Source organism: Haemorhous mexicanus, chromosome 1, assembly GCF_027477595.1.
Source record: "Haemorhous mexicanus isolate bHaeMex1 chromosome 1, bHaeMex1.pri, whole genome shotgun sequence".
In the NCBI taxonomy this organism is placed as follows: domain Eukaryota; kingdom Metazoa; phylum Chordata; class Aves; order Passeriformes; family Fringillidae; genus Haemorhous; species Haemorhous mexicanus.
The window spans coordinates 142,140,297-142,161,231 of record NC_082341.1 but is presented as its reverse complement, the minus strand read 5'-3'; the positions used below and the strand labels follow the sequence as shown (position 1 = coordinate 142,161,231).

At 35.5% G+C, this 20,935-nt stretch overlaps 1 protein-coding gene across 3 annotated transcripts in view; it reads left to right on the top strand.

Annotated features, from left to right (window-relative positions):
* Positions 1-20,935, top strand: part of CSMD3 (CUB and Sushi multiple domains 3) — a 583,179-nt gene that overhangs the window by 171,005 nt on the left and 391,239 nt on the right. For all 3 annotated transcript variants that reach the window (XM_059857957.1, XM_059857877.1, XM_059857801.1), the window contains exon 5: positions 15,042-15,249. In XM_059857957.1, the coding sequence (XP_059713940.1) occupies positions 15,042-15,249 (208 nt within the window). The remainder of the gene's footprint in view (positions 1-15,041; positions 15,250-20,935) is intronic.

Here is a 20,935-nt window from a genome sequence, read left to right as displayed (position 1 = left end):
GAGAACAAAAGATACAGCAGGCAAGAAGATTCTGAGAAATGGAACAGGTAATTTTGAAACTTTTAATGGAATAAAAGGTCACCACAATTCAAATATGGGATAGAAGATAAAATAGTGAGTAAGAACAATACAGTGATTATAGGGTATTGTTAAAGGACCAAATGAGAAGGTCAAATCTGTGGCAATGCAGAGGGTGCACAAAGGGATATAAACATATACAACTGGAAGCAAATTTCTCCAGGGCAGCAACAAGTTGTGTGTTTCCTTGAATGCATATGAATCTGTTTTGAGAAATAAACAACCAAACTTTTGAATATGTACTAGTCTCTATTTTATTTTCTCTTTTTTCTTTCCTTGTCAAACAGCATATGATCATATTTAAGAGGCTGGTGCTCTTCATTTACCAATAACCACTGTACTGTGTTCTGCCAAAAATGGTGCATTTCCCTTTGCTGAACTGAAATAATGATTTTTACTGTGTCAGGAGGACAAACATGAATATTATCTTGACCACAAATTAACAGATTGAATGGCAAGTAATCTAATTGCACCAAAGAGGCAAGGGAAAAATTCATTCATTATAGTGTAGCATTTTCTCAAAAAGATACTAAAAAAAAGATAAACTTTGTAAATCTGCTGCATGTTCGATGAATGTTATATATTTGTTAAAAAAAACTAACTGTAGTCTTATAAGTTTTTCACATGTGTACTTCAACAAATAAAGATATTAGTACTGAGTACATTATTTATACATGTAAAAACACTTTAACAATAAAGTACATAAATACAAATTTATATAAACACTATAGTGACCTGCTATATGTATCTATGGTCTTGTGATATTATTTTTGATGTAATTTACTTTAATAATATTTTTGAAATAGTATACCACAGGCTGAGAACTGTACTTTTGACTTTCTAGAAGATTTGATATTTCAAAAGTGTAACTTTCTGATCTTAATTTTTAATAATTTCTGCAGAAGTATAGGGAATTTCTGCATTTGAGACTAGAGTAGGAAGCAAACAGAACACGGCTTCAAAAATAGTGGTACTATTACTTCTGTAATAGTAGTAGAAAGAAATTATTCACTGTCAGGTTGGTGAGGCACTGCAACAGGTTGCCCAAGGAATTTGTGGATGTCCCATCCCTGGAGGTGTATAAGCTCAGGTTGGAAGGTGTCCCTGCTCTTGGCAGGGGAGTTGGAACTAGATTATCTTTAAGATCTCTTCAAACCCAACCACTCTATGATTCTATAACTGATCCTCATTTAGCAGAGGTTATTGTAGATACAGAGAAATGCATTCACTTGTAGAAGTCACATCAGTTTAGAATATATGAAAAAATTAATTAATAGTCACAAATATCAAGGGTTTTTTTAACATTTAAAATCTAAAGTAAGAAAATTACTTAGCTATCTTCAGACTCTTATCTAACCCTTCAAAAACAAGCAAAAAAAAAAAACAAGGTGAAAATCTTTATTTTCTTTGGTGGTCAGCTGTAAAAAAAAAATATTGGCTTACTAGTCCTTTCCCTTCTGTGAATTTTAATTGTCTAATAATATGATTGTATTTGTTCTCTATTGTGTGAATTCTGCAAAGGGACTAGTAATTAGCATCTATCTAGCTGCCTATTAAGCAGTGTTTTTTATAATGTGTCACTACTGCTAAATTTGCTGAAAGCTCAGCTATAGATTCAAGAGGTGCTGGAGAAGGAAGAAGACAAGCTGAAATTCTTAGTGATTGTATAGTCAATTTGGCATCAAGTTTCAACAGTGCAGATCAGGACTTCTTTTGCATTTTGCTATACAATTAATCATATGCACTGTGTTCTCCTAAGCATAATGTTTAATTTATATGACAATAATTTATGCTGTTGTTGAATTATTTAACTTTCAGGTAGTCTATTCTATAATGTAAGGAATGTGTTTTTCTTTGATTCCAACTGTTACACTGTCATCACGATGAAAATAGCATGTTATGCATTTTATTACTGTATTATTACATTGTGTGCTTTGAGAATTGTCACTTGATGCAAATACTTTTGCAGCAAATTAATTGCACGAGGTTCCTCAGCCAGTTTGTATTTTCTTGTTGATTTTCTTTGCTATTACTTCACTGAAGATTCCCAGACACATAAACTGTATTTGCCTTATGTCAGCATGACATTAAAAGCCAACTCATTTTAGAATTAATGTTTTAAAATTCTTTTGATTGAAATTTGGTCTCTGAACTCAGATTTTTTCCTCGTGTTATCTCTAAATACTATCCTTTGCTGAGTAAAAATGTTGCTTTAGTAAATCCTGTGTAATGCCATTGGTCCAGATGGAATTGCAAATCAATCCATCAGTACAAATAACATCACACCATCTTTATAAACAGTGTGATCTACTAAGTATTGGATGAGAAGTGTTACAAGTGAATGTATATAAATATGTCCACATGCATTTATCAGGTTGTAGGGTCTTGAAAACATATCCTTGACAGCCATCCTCATATAATGGACAGGACAGTCCATTGCAGGTTTTTTAAAGGGATGTCTCCTATGAGCAGCTACAAACATCCTTGTCCCTTTGGTGAACCACTCAGATACTTCTCAAAGCCCCTTGGGTATTGTGTCTCTCTGTGGTGTGATACAACATCATGAAAATGCTTAGATACTACTGGTTATGCTGTTAGATTGGCTACACAGTTGCAGTGCTTTTAGTTTGGGGGTCAAGGTAAGCAAATTATTGTATCTTGATTAGTGCACTTTAATTTATGCTAGTAAGAGACCTCAGCTCAAGCTACAGGAGTCAGAGTATGAAGTTGCTTATATTGAGGTAAGATGTTCATACTGATTCCCTTTTGATATTTATTTTGTCCAGGCACTTCAATAGCACCATTCCATTGTAATACGATATTTCATTTTTAACATGCTACCAATAAATATCACAACTAATATCAGGATATCGATTTTAATTGCCTTTATCAGGAGAGAAGTTTGACAGCAACCATATGTATTCAGCTTTTTTTTTCAAACCCTGGCAAAGTTTGAAGCCTAGTAAGATAGAGTGTACTTCACAAGAATTTATAAAACAAAATACTTCCATGTCTTGTATTTTGGAGGTGTCCCTGCCAGTGGTAAAGGGGTTGCCACAAGATGATGATGAAGGCCCCTTCCAAATAAAACAATTACTTGATTCTATATCCTGCTAGAGGGTTAATAGGGGAAGAAAGGATGAATATGGCAATAAAGAGAACCTTTTTCAGAATTCAGAATTCTGATTTCAGCAAGGTGGTCTACTACAAGGTCTGTCATCAGGGACCTCAGAGTTTTAATTGTGAGATTGCAACATCTCTAAACACCTGATCTTCAACTCATCTCTGTTTCATTTTGGGAAGTGTCTGTAACAGCTGTAGTCATATAGAGTTCTGTGACTCTTAATATCAACAAACGTATTGCTACATCCTTATTTGAAAACAGTACTAGGAAGATGCATGGGGTTCTTTAAATTTATGATTAACCCAGTTTTGCTATCATTGCTTTTTTCAAAACGTCATTATTACAAGATTTTGCATATGTTTTAAGTCCTGTCAATTGAATCTTTGAAGTTTTCAGAAGCTGAGACCAAACTAATGAAAATAGAAGATGAACATTTGGACCATGATTTGAATCATGTTTTAAATCCGAAGTAGTAAAATGGACACCAACCTGAGATTTTAAGTTGACAATCAGACATGCATTATGATTTTCCAGGAAAAAAACTATAATGACTTCTAGCACACATCTTAAGTGTTTTGGATTTCTATCATAAACCAGAATGGCTCCAAAGATGCCATGACTACCCGTTGACTCAATGATGTGTGAAGTAAGAAGGATATATATTGTAGGCCTCAATGGCTCTGAATTCAAGGCTTTTAAAAAGAACTGTTCCGTTTAACATTTTCGATTAATCTCGAAGGGACAAAAACCACAGATATTAAAAGTCTATGTGTATGTGCATGTGAATGTGTATATACATATATCCACTGTGAAATTTGTCATGGGGCGAAAGAAATACTGAAAAATGTACTTGCCAGAGCTCAATCTTTTAGGTAGATCAGAGGAAATAGCTCTGTCAGAGTAAAGCTTTTATCTTACTCACACTGATGTACCTTATGATCACCACTCCAGAGTGGATGTTGGCTACATCCACAGAAGTAAATACTCTTTCCAGCTACTCTGTGCTGGTGTTCATGCAGTGGCTGGGCTTCAACACACAGCAGTTCCACTGTGGACATTTTGCTTCTGTGCACTTTCATATGGGTGAATTCAAACATTTCCAGCACATCTCTACAGGCAAGGGTCTTCGTAGGAACTCAGATCCACAACCACCCACATTACACACCTTTCCTCTATTTTCTGGTATTGGTCTGACAGTTGTTATCTGTGGCTAATGTCAAGACTCATGACACTCAATTTGTGTTTACAATATCCTGGTTTCCATGGCTTTCTGCAGTCTGCACTGTACTCAGTTCTTGACCTAGGAGAGAGCACAGTATTTCCAGAATCACAAAGACAGTACCTGAGGCTAGAAGACACCTCTGAATATAATCTAGTTCAAGTCCCCCCACTGAGAGCAAGGCCACCTGGAGTGGGGTGATCAGAGCCATGTCCAGCTGAGTTTTGAGTCTTGGGATAGAGATCCCACAGCCTCCCTGAACAACCTCTTTGAGTATTCAATCAACCTTACAGTGGGAAAAAAATATGTTTGAACCGTATTACTTCTATTTCCGTTTATGCCAAAATTTCTCTTGGTACCATTGAGAAGAGTCTGTCTCCATCTTCTTTATTTCCCTGTCAAGTATTTATAAGCACTGATGATTCTCCTTGAACCTTCTCTACCCCAGACTGAACAGGCACTCTCAGATTCCCTGGTATGTCTGAAGCTCCAGTCCCTGAATAATTTGTGACTCTTTGTGGGACTCTCTCTGTCCATGTTTCTCATACTGGGGAGCCATCACTGGATTCAGTACTCCAGGTGCAAGGGAACTGGTCTCTGTCTGGTCTTTATGCTACTTCTTACATTTCACCACCTTTCATGCATTTCACCTCCCAGCTCTTCAGTCACTTTTCAGCACACATCACAGACTCATCATCTACCCCATACTTTATCAGTTTGTCTATGAGAGTGTTACTGGCTAAAGAGAAGAAGATATATTCAACTTCTACTTGAAAAACTTTGTTCATCACTCAAGCAGAACACTGAAACTCCTGTTTCTATGTGCTTCTGTGGTGTAAAAATCTTTTCCTTCCAGTTCTGATTTTAGTTTTCCAAATTTGAATGTCTCTGTGAACTTTTCAAATGCAGGCAGACTTAATTTAAGTTTGATAAATTTTGGCAAATAAGGTAACAGAGCTGCCAAAGCAGTCATAAATTGGCTGAGAAAAAATGTCTTCAGAAGAGGTTAGGTCCTGCTTCTCTCTTCTGATGAAGCAGTAGTCACAATTCACATTCAGGAGTGCTGAATTCAAAAGTCTCTGCATAATTAAGCAACTACAGAAATCTTGACCATGAAATCTTGAAAACATTTTGCCATAATTTAGGTATTTTGTGATGCAATAAAACACAAATTCTTGTAGAAATGTAACTTTGCAGAAGTAAAGAGATCACAAATATGCCATAGAAATTGTGCTTCTTATTTTGCACAGTGCTGGGTAAGAATACAGCCTGTTGTTTAGAGGTTTTACAAAAAGGAGCATATGGAATTGAACATTTTAGGAAGAAATTTTGATGAACATTTGCATTATTCTTCAGTTCATAAAAGTAAATTATTTTAAGCTCCATGCTCCTTGTAATCCAGTTGTCATTAGGCCAGAAGGTTCAAAGGACTAGACAATGAAAGTTGCCTCTAAAGCCCTATACTAAATGTATACAGAAAATTAGTATGAAATCTTGCTTGATGGTTTAGACACTGAAGTGGTCTCATTCCAACATTTTTAAAGCTAAGATAAAAATAACTGAAGATGTACACATTGAAATCCATTCTCCATTGAATGGTGCAAAACTTAAAATAGTGCACCTGTTCTGAGAAAAAAAAATACAATTTTTATCAGGTCAAGAGAGTTGAAAATAAAACAAAGGAAGTATTCTTTTTCTCCCGATCTTGCTCTAGGTGTTCTACTAGATTATGTGCAGGAAAATTTAAAAAAATAGTAAGTGAATTCAAAAAATACAAGTTCTGTATTAGAACTAGTTCTGTATTAGAATTAGTTCTGTGACAATACAAGTCACTTTTTTTCGTTTTTCAATTTGCCTGGATATTATTTTTCTGTCTCGAAGCTATCTGAGGAGAACTATATTGAATTACAGGAGAACTTATTTGGGGACCACAAGAGGTTATCAAATCTAACAGACCTCTCAAGTCTGACTTTAAAGGCAGTTATATTTTCTCTGGGTCCTATGCAGCTCATAAGCTTTTGAAAATTTCCAAGGCTGTAAGTTCCACAGCCTCTCCAGGCAAACATAATCTCCAACTCACTCACTCACTCACTCACTCACTCTCTCTCTCTCTCTCTCTCTCTCTGTCTCTCTGCCTCTCTGCCTCTCTGCCTCTGTCGCTCTCTCTCTTTCGGCTGCGCCACATTTTTCACTCTTCTTAAATATGTTACCACAGAGGCACACCCCTATTGCTAAATGCCTCAGCTTTACTCAGTGGTGGAGCTCCATCTGGGAGCATCCTGAACTGGCTCCATGGGAGTAGCCCCTGAGGTCTACAGAGACCACACCTGCAGCCCCCTGATACCAAAACCTTGCCACACTAACCCAGTACAATCTCAATTTGTGCAAGCTTTTTACTTGGTGGCTTTCACATCCTGCCTGCTACACTCTTCTCCTGAGAAGGCCCTTCAAACTAAGGGGTGTAAACTGATCCCAAAGGAAGCACTTACTCTTCCTCTCTGCAGGCACTGTCTGTCAGATGACACTGGATGCTTTGGTTAGGATTCAGCCTTCTTCCTGACTCTACCACCACGTGATTTTCACAGAACAGGAACCAACTTCTTTTATACAGTAAAATATCCGCAGATAAATAAAACAAGTGCCACTTCAAATACTTAGTTACTTGTTTGGAATGAGTGGATGTGTGGTGCTTTGTTGCCAGCTGGGTTAAAACACAACATTGCCATTAATATTTGTTTTTAAATTTCAATAACTTAATTATAATTTTCAGTGGTTCAGAGGCAAAACTGCAAAACCAGGTGTAAAAATCAGCCACTGCCAAGTTCTTACTTTGATGTAGTTTCTCTCAAGAAATAAAAAAACCCAACAAAATCCACAAGATCCTTAGTAATTTCTAAAATTTCAAGTATTATGGTATTTATAATCTTTCACATTTTTCATGCTTGGTTTAAAGACAAGACAAATTTTAAAGACAAAATTACATTTATAAATCATAGTAAAAACCATTTTTCCTTGTAGATATTAAAAATAATGAGAAATAAAATTAGTTGAATTTCAAGTTGATTAATTGGTTTATTTACTTCTAGGTATTTTTTTTCCCTTGCTTTGTTGAAGCAATCAACTAAAGTAATTTCTGCTTTCCTTCATATTTCATTTTTAATGAATTTAGTCTTATGCCTTTTGCCCCTCAGCAACTTAAACTATAAATATCAGGGTTGAGACCCATGAAATCTAAATGAGTATCTTAATGCTGCAGAGCTTCTAAGCTTTATTGATTCACAAAGCAAGAGGAAGCAGTTTGATCATCAAGAAATCTTTATATATTTTTCTGTTGTGCTTATATTCATATAAGTCCTGCCCAAATATTTTAATTTAAATTATCTTGGTTTGTAAGCAATAAAAGCACTAATCTTTTCCCAAAGTTCATTTTATGTGAGAAAAAAGAGTAATTTTTTTTTTTTTGATAACAGCAGTAAAGGCATGGTTGACTGATATACAGACTGTATATTTTTGTTAAAATTGTATATTTTTATTTTAAAAATCTTGTGAATTAATCAACCAATTTCAAATTCTGGTCTACTAAAACAGAAATCTTAAAAAAATAATTCTATGTACATTTTTAACCAAATTTATAGATAAGAGTTCAGGAGGCTTCATCTTTTGGTTTCTTTTTTTTGTCTTTTTTTTTTGTTTGTTTGTTTTGTTTTTTTCTTTCTTCGTGTTTTGTTTTTGTAAAAAAGACAAAGTATTGGCTTTATGTGCCAAGACTTTACTTTTTTTTAAATGCTTCCTTCCTTCTTTATAGAATAAACAACAATAAATCAGACCTCTGTGCATCATTTACTAGAAAACAGTTACTTATCAGTACAGGACAGTCCAACTCGCCTAAATAACACCCATAACATGACCTTCCCTTGGAGAAAAAAGGGGCAACTCAGGATATCACTGAACTTTATTGCCATGTAACATAAATTTTTAGTTACTGATTCAGGATTAAAAAAAAAAAAAAAAAAAGACCACTTAGAGAACAGAGATTTCCTCTGCTTTCACCTTGGCTCCATCTGTCTCTTCCCCTCGCTCCTGCCGCACCTCACCTTCCTTATTTCAGACATCGACTGGCAGTGAGGGGACAGCACCCACAGCTCCCCTTTGTCCCTCATCCTTTACTGTGTCCTCATGGAATCATGTCCTCCCCTGCTGCCCTTCGTGTCCTTGGTGCCCCCCTGTGCCTTCTCTGCTGCCCTTGGTGCCCTTCTTGCCTGGCTGAGCCTGCCCTACCACCCTTGGCACCATTGGTGCCTGGCTGAGCCTCCCCTGCTGCTCTTGGTGCCCTTGGTGCCCTGCTGCACCTCCCCTGCTGCTCTTGGTGCCCTTTGTGCCTGGCTGAGCCTCCCCTGCTGCTCTTGGTGCCCTTCGTGCCTGGCTGAGCCTCCCCTGCTGCTCTTGGTGCCCTTGGTGCCCCGCTGTGTCTCCCCTGATACCCTCAGTGCCCTTGCTGCCCTGCTGTGCCTCCCCTGGTGCCCTCGGTGCCCTTGGTGCCCCGCTGTGTCTCCCCTGATACCCTCAGTGCCCCTGGTGCCCCGCTGTGTCTCCCCTGATACCCTCAGTGCCCTTGCTGCCCTGCTGTGCCTCCCCTGGTACCCTCAGTGCCCTTGCTGCCCTGCTGTGCCTCCCCTGATACCTTTGGTGCCCCTGGTGCCCCGCTGTGCCTCCCCTGGTGCCCTCGGTGCCCCTGGTGCCCTGCTGTGCCTCCCCTGATACCCTCGGTGCCCTTGCTGCCCTGCTGTGCCTCCCCTGGTGCCCTCAGTGCCCCTGGTGCCCCGCTGTGCCTCCCCTGGTGCCCTCGGTGCAGCCAGGCCGCAGTGCCGTTGAGGCCATGCCGGGCCCGGGCAGTGCGTGGCCATGCCAGGCCTGGGCAGTGCGCGGCCGCCTTCCTCACGGGTCACCCGTGTTGCCCAGTCCCGGCCTCCAGGCAGGCACAGGCTGTGTGGGTATTGAAGTGTTTTCCCCTGGCATAGGTAGTTTTTGTGGTTCTATCTCAGCGGTGGTAGGCAGGAAGGCAATTTATTCCATTTAACCTATGTTCAAGGACCATTTAAACTCCTCACCTCTTTAGCTACAGATGCATTATTTGATTTTTTTAATTTTTCCTGGCTGTCAAATCTGTATAAATTTTAGTGGTATACAGCACAAAAATACAAAGTAAGAGATTTGAAGAAATAAATCATGTCAATTTATAGTCATCACTGGGTTTATCTGGAATTTAAAATCTGTGAGTTTTACAAATCGAGACAGAAAATAAGACTTTCATTTGTCCTCAAGAACTGTTTTAGGTCCCTCTACACAAAAGCTGGATGAACTGTATGTAAGTCAAAGATGAAAAATCTTCTGCAAAGCTATCCTGAAAGATTTTCAGTTGATGGATGTTTTGCAATCTTTATATTTTAATTTCTGAAATCTGTAAAGTTATTCTTTTTGCATAACTTATGAGGAAAGGCTGAAATATTTTCATTGCTATAGATTTGTAGAAAAGTCAACAAATAAATGTTTCTCAGATATTATACATTTATATATCTATCTTGCATTATATTTTGGAGTTTCTAGAATGTAGCAAAATATTACATAAAATAAAAACAATATGCATTAGACTACAGACACTGATCTCTATACTGTACAGATCCATTATTTTAATCTCTGACTCTAAACATTACATTATTGAGACTAAATTGAAGAGCTAGTTTTTTTTCAGCAGAGCAAGATCTTGCTAACTTAATGAGAAGGTCTTTGACCCAGGTCTGCTGGGTTTTTGTGGTTGGTTACCAAAGCTTGAAGGTTTATTGAGGAGCAGAGGATCAGACAGAGTACACACAGAACAGACTGATGAGGGATTTTCTTGCACTCTTTTTGATGAAGTGGGATGACCAGAAACAGCTCTCAAGTATCTGTATGCAAGCAAACGTGGCATGGGAAGCCCAAGAATTGCAACTTTTCATGTGATCAAAGATCAATGACATTACTAAAATCACAGGGCCACAGCAAAACAGTTGGCACTGCTGGAGTTATGCAATAGACATAGGCAGACTCTACAAGAAAAGTGGGCAGGAAACAAAAGCAGTAAGTGTTGTTTGTGCAAAGGAGAAAGCAGAGGGAATTGGCATTGCCTATAGAGTTTCCTGAAGATATTTTTGTGCCTATGTGATCTATTACTGTACTCATTAGCAAGTTTCATAATCAGACTATAATACTACAGACTTTAAAACTGAGTTTCACTTTTTAAGGTGCTTTTCACTTCAGCCTGCATAGTTTCTATTCTGCTGATTGTAGCACATCCAATGAAGAAACAGAATAAGAAACTAAATTGAAGCAGGGGAGCTTTTTGTGAAGGCAATATAAGACCTGCAGAAAATTTAACTGTTTAATTTGCTACAAATATCTAGATAGATAAGATGATGTGATACATTGTGTACCAGATTAAAGCTTGATCAACCATGCAGTCTCCTTGAATTCTCAATGAAATCCACAAATTTGCATGCTGTATAAATCACTGATGACATTGCCTGTCTTGGATCATTCATTTTACTGAATTTACTGTTCAAAATTTATGTAACATTATTGTGAATATCACTGAAAGCTACAAGAAAAAGCAGGAAATCAAATAAGACAAAACTAGAGAAATATATTTTCAAAATTTATTATGAAAAATGAAACAGCGAACAGCAAACCAGGAATTTAAAAAAAGATAAAATTTTCTGAAATCAGATTTCACTGGAGATTATTTAAACTTGTACACGTTTCACTTTTTTTTCTATTTAATGGGCATTTAATCATAAGATTGTAAAAGCAAAAAAAAGAGAGATGAAAAACTGCAGGTATCTATGAACATAAATAGAAACAATCTATGCTCACAAAAAGAAAAACAAAAACCAAACCCCCAAAACATTACTTTCATAATCATCACTCATCATGATATCAGCAATACTCCCTCTGCACAAGAGCCCTTATGCATATTCAAACAGATATCTTAATTTGAATTCATAATACCTTGAAAAGCTTTTTAATGCCAAGTCCCCTCTTGCATATCGCTTTGAAAAATCTTCCCCTTTCAGCATATGGTTCAGATCAGAGAAATATGTTAGGAAAAATGACATTTTGGCAGTAAGTGTATTTTTTGCATTTATGCCTTCATATCACATTTGAAGATTGGTATTGGATAAAATTTCCCAGTACATGACCAATTCAATTTAATTTGAAAGTATGTTGTATGAATTTTAAAAGTAGATTTTGAAAATAAATCAGTATTAGCTATGTATTTGTAATTGAAAAATGTCAGACTCTATCAGTCTTAACTGAAATGTTGTCTTACAATTTCTGTGAATGTTTTTCTTCATATTTGGTAACTGGAAATTAAAAGGATAGGGATGCACACAATTCTTTAAAGGTATTTAGATGCTTTACTGCTGTTAAACTACATTTTGACTGCAGTGATCATAGCGTGTATTGGGTGTGAAAGCATGCAGCACATACACATACAACATTACTATATCCTCAAATCCTCTTGATAACCAACAAACAGATAAATACATTCTCATTGACTATCTTCCACCCTCTCACAGACAGATATTATTTTCCCATTTCATGGACTTCATCCTCCCCTCCAGATGTTCAAAAATAGGTCGTGATTTGGGATCCATTCATCAGGATGGGTGCCCATGACAGGAGAAGCAGCAGACTTGATGATTGGTCACCAACACCAGCCAGATCCAGGTCACTGCCACACTGTCCTTGCTCCCCACAAAGTTCACTCTTCATTGGTTCATGTTATTCCTGCTGTTTTACTCCCTGCAACATAAAACTTGCACCACAGATTATTTTTTCCCTAAGATTAAATGTCCTTGAGGCACACACTGGCTTTCCCCATCCTGCTGCTTTAGCCACCAAGTATGCTGTGGTCCTTGAGAAAAGACAAACCCATGAAAGGGCTTGTCTTTTCCCATTGAAAAAGAGGATTAGGCACTTGAATATCTTGAGGACTCCTACCATGGTAGTTTGTTAGAGGTAATTCAAAAGTTACAGAGAGACATGGAAAGAGATTATTGTGAATCTGTACCAAACTCACAGCAAAGCTTATCTTTCCTCTCTTCCTTGTTCACATCTCCTTACTGGGCTTGTTGCACACTGATGAAGAACAGCCGCTGTTACTCTTCCTAAATGTTCCTGCACCAGTTACTCTTTTATTTGCAACATTTCATAGCTGACATCTAAGAAATTATGCTGCTTCAATTGTGATAGAAATAGGGGTGCTAGAAGCAGGTTGCACAAGATACAATTACTTCATTTTCTTTTATTTGTCAGGGTCTTGTACACTATGAAGTTAGCGGTAGAACTCCTGTCAACAGTGTTTGTCAATTTACTTGAAAATCAAATCTTTTTTTACACTGTCTTCACAACTTAAGGCACAAAACATTTGCATGGGCATAATGCTTTTCAGTCTTTTCACAGATGGGGGCTTTTACCTATGGGGATCTGATTGCAAGATGAACCAAGCAAATTATATTGTAGGCAGAGGAAAATAAAAATCACAGTACAGTAACTTTGAATTTATTGTTCTAATGCTTGCAATACACTAATACAAGTGTGCTTTTGGTTATATATGCAACACTTAAATGCAGATTATATTAATTGTATTTGTAACAAATTTGCTACATGAATCAGAATAAAAACCATGATGATTTGTTTGGGCCATTTTGCTGATGGTAGCAAAATCACACTTTGGAAAAATCCCTGAACAGCTGTGGCTCAGAATAAATTGTGCACTTATTGACATTGTTTATATTTTTAAATAGTGCCACACTAATTTCCTAAGTTTTGGTATACTATAGCAGCATTGTTAGTAACCAGTTTGTTGTATTTCTCGGAACTAAGATATGTTTCTCTATAATTCATTTGAGAATAGCAGGACATGAATTCTGCAATACAGTAGGAAATTTTGCTACTGTAAACTAGCAATTTAAAATTATTTTTATGAATGTCTGTAATGCAGGAAAACATTATATTCTTATTTGTTTATATATATTAATTATTCCTTTTAGAGTATGGTGCCAGAACCTGTGATGTGATGAGGTTTCTCATTTTTATTATATTTAGTGGATTCAGCGTGCTTTACCTAATTAATAAGAATACATTTAAGATATTTTTTTACTTTGTGGTTGGTTTTGTTTTGTTTTGTTTTGATAATCTGGCCATGGCATAATTTAGCAGAAGTTTTAAAAAACAAAGCCTGGTATTTTAAACTTGTAAGCTGCTGAAGAAAGAAACATGAATTTTTTTCTTTCTGTTAGAAGAGAGCCATTATGTGTGTCAGAATTCTTTAAACTTTTTATCGTTTTGTTCTGTGATCTTATACTCCTTAAAGTTTTGGTTTTTTTTTTTTTTTTCCTATCCTTATCATTCATTTTTCATCAGTACTGGCTGGATTTTCAGACTCTGGGGCAAGTTTTATTCATACCAGCACTCTAATTAAGCAGAAACAATCTTCAAATATGTTTCAAACTTTTGGGTAATAAACTGAATAAGTAATGCAATATGGTATTTCTATTCAAGTAATTTGAAAGATATTTCCTTTTTTGAAAGAAAAAGCACTAAATTTACAATTAATTTTATTAGCTCACAGAAATAATTTTAATATAAGACATAAGAGCCTCAAAAATAATTTTTGAGTTATTAGCCATATATATACTGTTAATAAAGAAGATACAGAACACCAATCATTTGAGAATTATTTCATCATAGGATAAGTTTATTTAGAACTGATTTTATGAATATCCAATGTTTGCCTGGTATGTCCAATGTAAGATCATATGCTAAAAAACAGAGTAATTTTGGTTTCAGAGTCACCGTTAAAAACAAAAAATCATTGTGATGATTGGTCAAATCGTTTTACAGTTCACAGTTTTATGTGACATGAAAAATGTATTCCTATGGTAAAATTGTGAATATTTGATCTATTAAAATTTATTACACTGATGTAAACATCTTAATTATGAAAGCATCTTGCATCTGACATTAAGAAATCACGCATGAATGGCTTTGGTTTGAACACTGATCAGCTGCTTGAAAATGAGAAAATGATGTCTCAAGAATAAACCTTATGACTAGATACTCACTAAAATAAAATATGACAATGGAATTGGTATATAATGTGTAAGATTTTCATGCTTCAGTTCTCAGTATAATGTGACTTCTGCTCTTCATATGTCAGACTGTTTATGATAGAGATTAAACTCGAGTTGATTCATGAAAACATTTTTGGTTAAAGCTAAAGAAGAGATAGTGACATTTTTCCATGCTATTGTAAATTGACTGAAACAAGGTTAATCATGATTTATACTTATTAATATAGATTATAAAAATATGTGTTGGCACAGGTATAATCATTCTTAAGTAATTGGTAACTTGAAGCAACTACTTTTTTAACACTTTAACTTTGTAGCAGCATTCCAAGTCGAACATAGTAAAAAGTTGTAAACAATTGTTCAGCTAAACAGTAATGAATTTCTATTCTCAGCAAAAAAGTATACATTTTTAAGTTGCAATATTAATTTTTTTACAATTTTTTTACAGCTGAGGATGCTTGTGGAGGAACTATGAGAGGATCAAGTGGAATCATCTCGAGCCCCAACTTTCCTAATGAATATCATAATAACGCAGATTGCACATGGACAATTGTGGCAGAGCCTGGTGATACTATCTCACTCATATTTACAGATTTCCAAATGGAAGAAAAATACGATTATTTGGAAATAGAAGGTTCTGAACCACCTACAATAGGGTAAGTAAAATATTGCAATTTCAATGTGATAAAAAAGATGATGAAATGTGAAAATACAACTTTTTGTTACTTTTCCTTTTGTGAATATGTAATCTTGCTAAAAAAAAATGGTTCAACGAAATAATCGTGACCATGGCATAAATGTTGATATTCCAATTGCAACTGTAAAATGGTTTTTAAATATATTGTGAAGAGGTAGCATCAAGTTGCAGGGCACTGTAGATTCATTTGCCCCATTGTGTCTAACCATTTAACCATTATTATAGTGAAAATGTATATATTTAGAAACAGACTGGAATGGACTGTGTGTACAGGTAAGGATTGCTGAAGCCTTCAGAGAGTTTCATAATGTCAGAAAGTGAAGGCTTTCAGCACAGAGGTACGCAGAATTAGCACTGGCCACATCTGTTGGTCATGGGTTGTCTCTGGAGGAGTTTCTGTACAGAGAACTGTATACATGGTCTCTAAATAATGTGAGTATGGTTGGTGATACACTTACCTAGAAATATCCATCCTGATCTGTGAGATCAAACACCCTTAGCTGAGTAGTTGCAGTACTTTTTGGCTCTGGTTTTACCCCAAATATGGCACCTTTAAAGAGAGTTTATCACTGGTTTTTTGAGTGTTGACTTAGCTGTAGTAACAATATTTTTGCTAGTCTGACTTCTGCAATTCTTAATCTCAGTGTAGATGTGTTATGTAGGTGTTGTAATGCAAGCCCAAGAAATAAAATAGTAAATAACCTCTTTCAAGATCAGATTCAGTTAAATAGGAAAAATAAATTTTATACACTAAATATAAATTCTGTGGCTTTCTGGTCTGGTAGTTTTATGGTAACACAGCACCACGCTGCTCAAGAAACATGCCAATATGACAAATCCTTTTGCTTATTTTATTGGTTGAAATATTCTGTTGATTCACAGAAAAGGAGTTGTATATAAACCCATAAATCACAGTTATGGTTTCCAGTAAAATTTTGATCTCTTAATTGGCTCATGAAGCTTTCTGGAGGTTCTGTATGACAAAGGCATGTGAACAACAGGTGGTACAAATGGTTGGCTAGACACATTAAGGTCAGTAGAGTCTTGTTTTCTTCATGTCAGTATAAACCCCCTCCAAATATAACAGAGACCAAAAAAAATGGTTTTGATTTTATAATAAGGAAAGATCTAAAATTAAATAACTATATTGTTTTAAAAGCATCAGACTAAGTTTCTGTAAGTGTTGCATATAAGTAATATATTTTTACTGCTTCAGAGTGTAATAAAAGTCTAAGATTTAGCAAATAGTGTTTTCTAATTTGAGTTAATTTATACTGCCACCTACAGAGTTAATTACCTGTATTAGAATATTACTTTATTGTCATTGAGTTTTTCAAGCTCTTAAACTGAAATCTTTTGAACTAGCTGTCAGCTAAAATAATTTTTAAATAATAATTTATAATAATTAGTGAGGTAACACCAATGACATACATCCATTATGAATCACTTGAATAGCTAAATGTGCATTAGATTTTTCATGAATGTCTTTTATTTATTAATTTATGAGTTTCTAACAATGATTTCATTTTTTGTTCTATAAATACAAGGCTGTATTCAAATGATATAAAAAGATTACTTTATATATGGAAATTCCCATTATGTGTTTACAAAACATGAACATTTACAAGGCTAATTTAATAATTGCTCATGTAGAGAAACAGACTGAGAGCATATTCTTTTTGAGCTTGTCATTTAAATTTTCTAAATAGGACTGATGTGTTCAATTATGGAAAAGTATCCCCCCATATGTTGGGAAAAACAGCTTTGGAAAGCTTAATTAACATCAATTTGTTAATTAGATTTAGAGTGGTGGTACTATATATGACCTTAGACTATAGTTAATCTAAAACTAAACTCAGATTCTTTATCTTTCATTCTGGAAAAAAATTTTACCTAACTTTTAAAAATTACTAAAAACTTACTGGTTGATCTGGATAATGAGTATTATAGAATAATGTTATAGAAAATTTGGTGCTTTATATGACTATTATACCTATTGATTTTAAAAAACCCCTTAAACTTTTCTTCTGAACCTCTGCTGTGTAAAGAAATATCTCTACTTTTTATTTCTAACTGAAATAAAGAGTCAGATTACGCATCAAGTGGATAGGCTGGTATTATCCATAAGACAAGACTTGGAATTCTTTATGAAGTGCTAACTTTCTATAGTTTTGTAGTCAGTTGTTATAATATTTCAGATAAGGCAGTCTTTTTTCTCAAGAAAATCTTGATAGGACATTTTCATTTAAATAACAATAAAAAGTTATGTGAATGCCCTTCAGAGTTCTTGTTGTCGTGTTGCATATTCTAACATTTGCCAACTTGAGTTGAATTATAGCATTTCTTAAATATTGGAAGTAAAATTGAAGGAAAATTATTTGTTTGAGGAAATTATTTTCCCCATTTTTTCAATAAAACAAAAAACTGAAAGTAAATAAGTTCTAATGAAATGTTCCATTTTGTCTACCAAAACCCAAGCTGTGCAAAACAAATACACAAGTTGACAGCTCTTCTTCCTCCATATTTGGAGGGCTTGGTTGTTAATTAGAATTTCCTGACTTAATTCCATTTTACTAGCGCTGTGAAAGAATAAAATGATAAATAGAACCTGTAAGAAATATCAGTGAAGAATATATTAACTAGTGGTAATTAAAGTGAGGGTGAGCAGGCAGATAATATCTGTTAAGGAAAAGGGTATTTTCCAGGGTTGGGGTTTTTTTGTGTGGAAAATGCAGTTATCCATGTTAGATAGGTATATGGTCACTTTTATTGCCAGTTTATTTGCAATAAAAATTAGCCTTTAGAAGGCGTTTACAAATTAAGTGTACTGTCATGACAATTATTCTTCAACAGACACATGCATTAATAAAACAGATTCTTAATCAGAACATTTTTACCAAAGTGGTTATTTTATTTATTCAGTGCCCAAGCAGGTTAGATTTATTTTCAGTTAATGCACTTGTACTTGATTAAATAATGCTCATATCAAAGGCTGCAGAGGAAAAACTCTGCCTGACATGAATGTGGCAGCACAGGGGTGAAAATCACACCTCAATAGTACAAGTACCAATGAAAGTAAAAATATTTTGAAGGAAAAAAAGCAAAACGGACAAGATAAGAAGCAGAGGTTCTCATAAGAAGATATTAAAATCGGAGGAAAAAAAATTCCACCTAAGGCCCAGCATTTATTTTCTTGAAAAATCACTTCAAATTAGATAACAATCTCATTTTTTAGTAATGAAGACTGTTGACACTGCTTTAGATAACTATTACTGTTTTCTCACTAATGCAAAGTTTTTAAATTTGTGTTTAATGCTCAGAGGAAGGACTCAGGAAGGTAAGGTTTATGGCTAATATGATTTTAATAAGTATGCTAAAAGCTCCAGGTGAAAAAATTTGTAATCTGATAAGAGTTGAATTTAAATTTAAATAATAGTAGCAATATTGATACTGCTTATCATAGGAAACATGATTTCAGAAGAATGTTGTGGTTGTAGACAAACAAGTAGAAAATTTTATTCAATTAATAGAGCAAGCAAAGTGTAGTCATAAAAACCTCCTGTAATTACCAGTGTTTTTTTACTGATAGTGGATAGAATTATTTTACTAGGTTTAATTGCAAAAACAAAACAAAACAAACAGAAAAACAAAACCATACCTAAAAAAACAAACAAAAGAAAACCCAAAAAACCAATTAAAAAGTCACTGCAAAAATTAGCCAAGTTTTGGGATGCCTAAACCCTTTTCCTCTTCTAAAGCAGGTAACAGAAGGCAACAGAGATAATGCTTAACTGTGGAACAGGGAGAGCAGAAAATCAGGAATAGGAGGAATACCAATGCTAAAAATATTATCTGGTTTGAGCCTTTGATAATCCATCCATTGTGTGGTATCATTTTTATCTTTTTTTGAAGGACTGAGAACAAAAATGAAGTTCTTTGCTTTTTTGGAAACAAAAGCTTTCCATAGAAGTGAGGTATTTCTGTCCTTAACTGTTTACTTCTGTGATTTATTTTTTTTCTTGGTGATTCAGCATTTCACTGGTTTCATTTCCATAAGGTCATTTGGAACCCTTCTAGAAGCATTCTGTAATGTGTAGGGTTCAGGCACAATGAGTGTTTAGGAGGGGAATTTGTTACAGTGACTGTGGAGGTTAATGACATGTTCTTCATTGTTCTGTTGTGTGATCCTATCTGGCAATCATCATCTGAAAAGGACCTTGAAACTGGCTTTACATCTGGTACTCTCAAATTCTTACTGAAACTTGAGAAAGGTTTGAATGTAAGAAAGAAATAAGATATCAAATCATATGTTTAACTGTGGAGGCAGAGGCTTTCCTTGTGGTCTTTTCTACTACTTGTTCTTGTGTGTTTCTGCAGAACTAGAAGGCACTTCCATAGTGAGTACCCTGTTTTGTTGGGGTTTTCTGCACTACTTTGTGTCCACATAACTGTGTTGTAAGGAAACGCAAGACAGAATGACAAAACCTTATAAGCAGGATAGTTCTGCATGGAAGGGAACTCAGGAGCTGACTTGTGCAATCTACTGCTGAAAGAAAACTCAACTTTTAGGGGAGACAAGGCTACTAAGGCCTTTATCCAAACATGGAGTCTAAACCATCTATGTCGACAACCTTCTAAATTTCCTGACTGTCCTCATGGGAGGAAAAGCTTTTTCATTTTTTCCTAATTTAGAAATAATTGTTTTCAGTCAGAATCAACACAGAGGAATTTATTATTACTAATTATTTGTTTGAGGTCCAAACATCTCCTGAGAGCCCTTTCTTCCTTATGGATAGGCCGTGGTATGACCTTTCTCTTGAGCAGGTTGGCTGATATGGCCAATCCTTGCTCATGGGTTGAAGATCTTCCTTCATGAGGCTCAAGTTGTCCCATTTACCTCACAGGGACAGGAGCAGAGATATGATTTGTCCTGTCTTCCTCTAGAATACTAAATGCTAAAGCTTATCTGGCACACGTGCTTTATAACTACATAGTGGAGTCAAGCCTCAGTGAGAAAACTGTTAAATTCCAGCATGTATTTGCATCAGACAAGTCAGGCTAGGCACAGAATCCCCTTGGCTCACTGTGGTACAAATGAACAATTCACATGGCCGCTGTGATGCCGCTTTTTAAAAAAAACTTGTCCCCACTTCTATTTCTGACTCATCCCCTACCTGGTGCTGGCTCAGGCATTTACCCAGTGAAGTGATACAAGTTGAAACCAAGCTTTTATTTTCCCTGTGTTGGTGAGCAGGAAATGCAAGAGTTGAAGACAACAGTGAGGCACAGAGGGAGGAGAATATTGTTTCTTCAAGGAATAGAACAACTTTATTGTCAAAATAAAGCCTGATCTGTTGTCTTCTAAGGTACTTGGATGTTGAATAACACTACCTATGCAAAGAGCTACTTCCCCCCCCCCCCCCCCCCCCCGTTTGCAATAGGTGCAGAAACTTCAGAGTTATTTTATTTCCTTTATATTTTTTTATACTGTATCCTGAATTTAATACATTCATGTGTTGGTATGAAATATTTTATTTTGATTAATGTACACAATGTCAGGAAGACAGTATTTAGTTGTTGCTATTTCAAAAGGTGGTTAAAAGCACTTCTTTCGAGGAAACTTTTCTGAAGCTGCTCCTAATTTC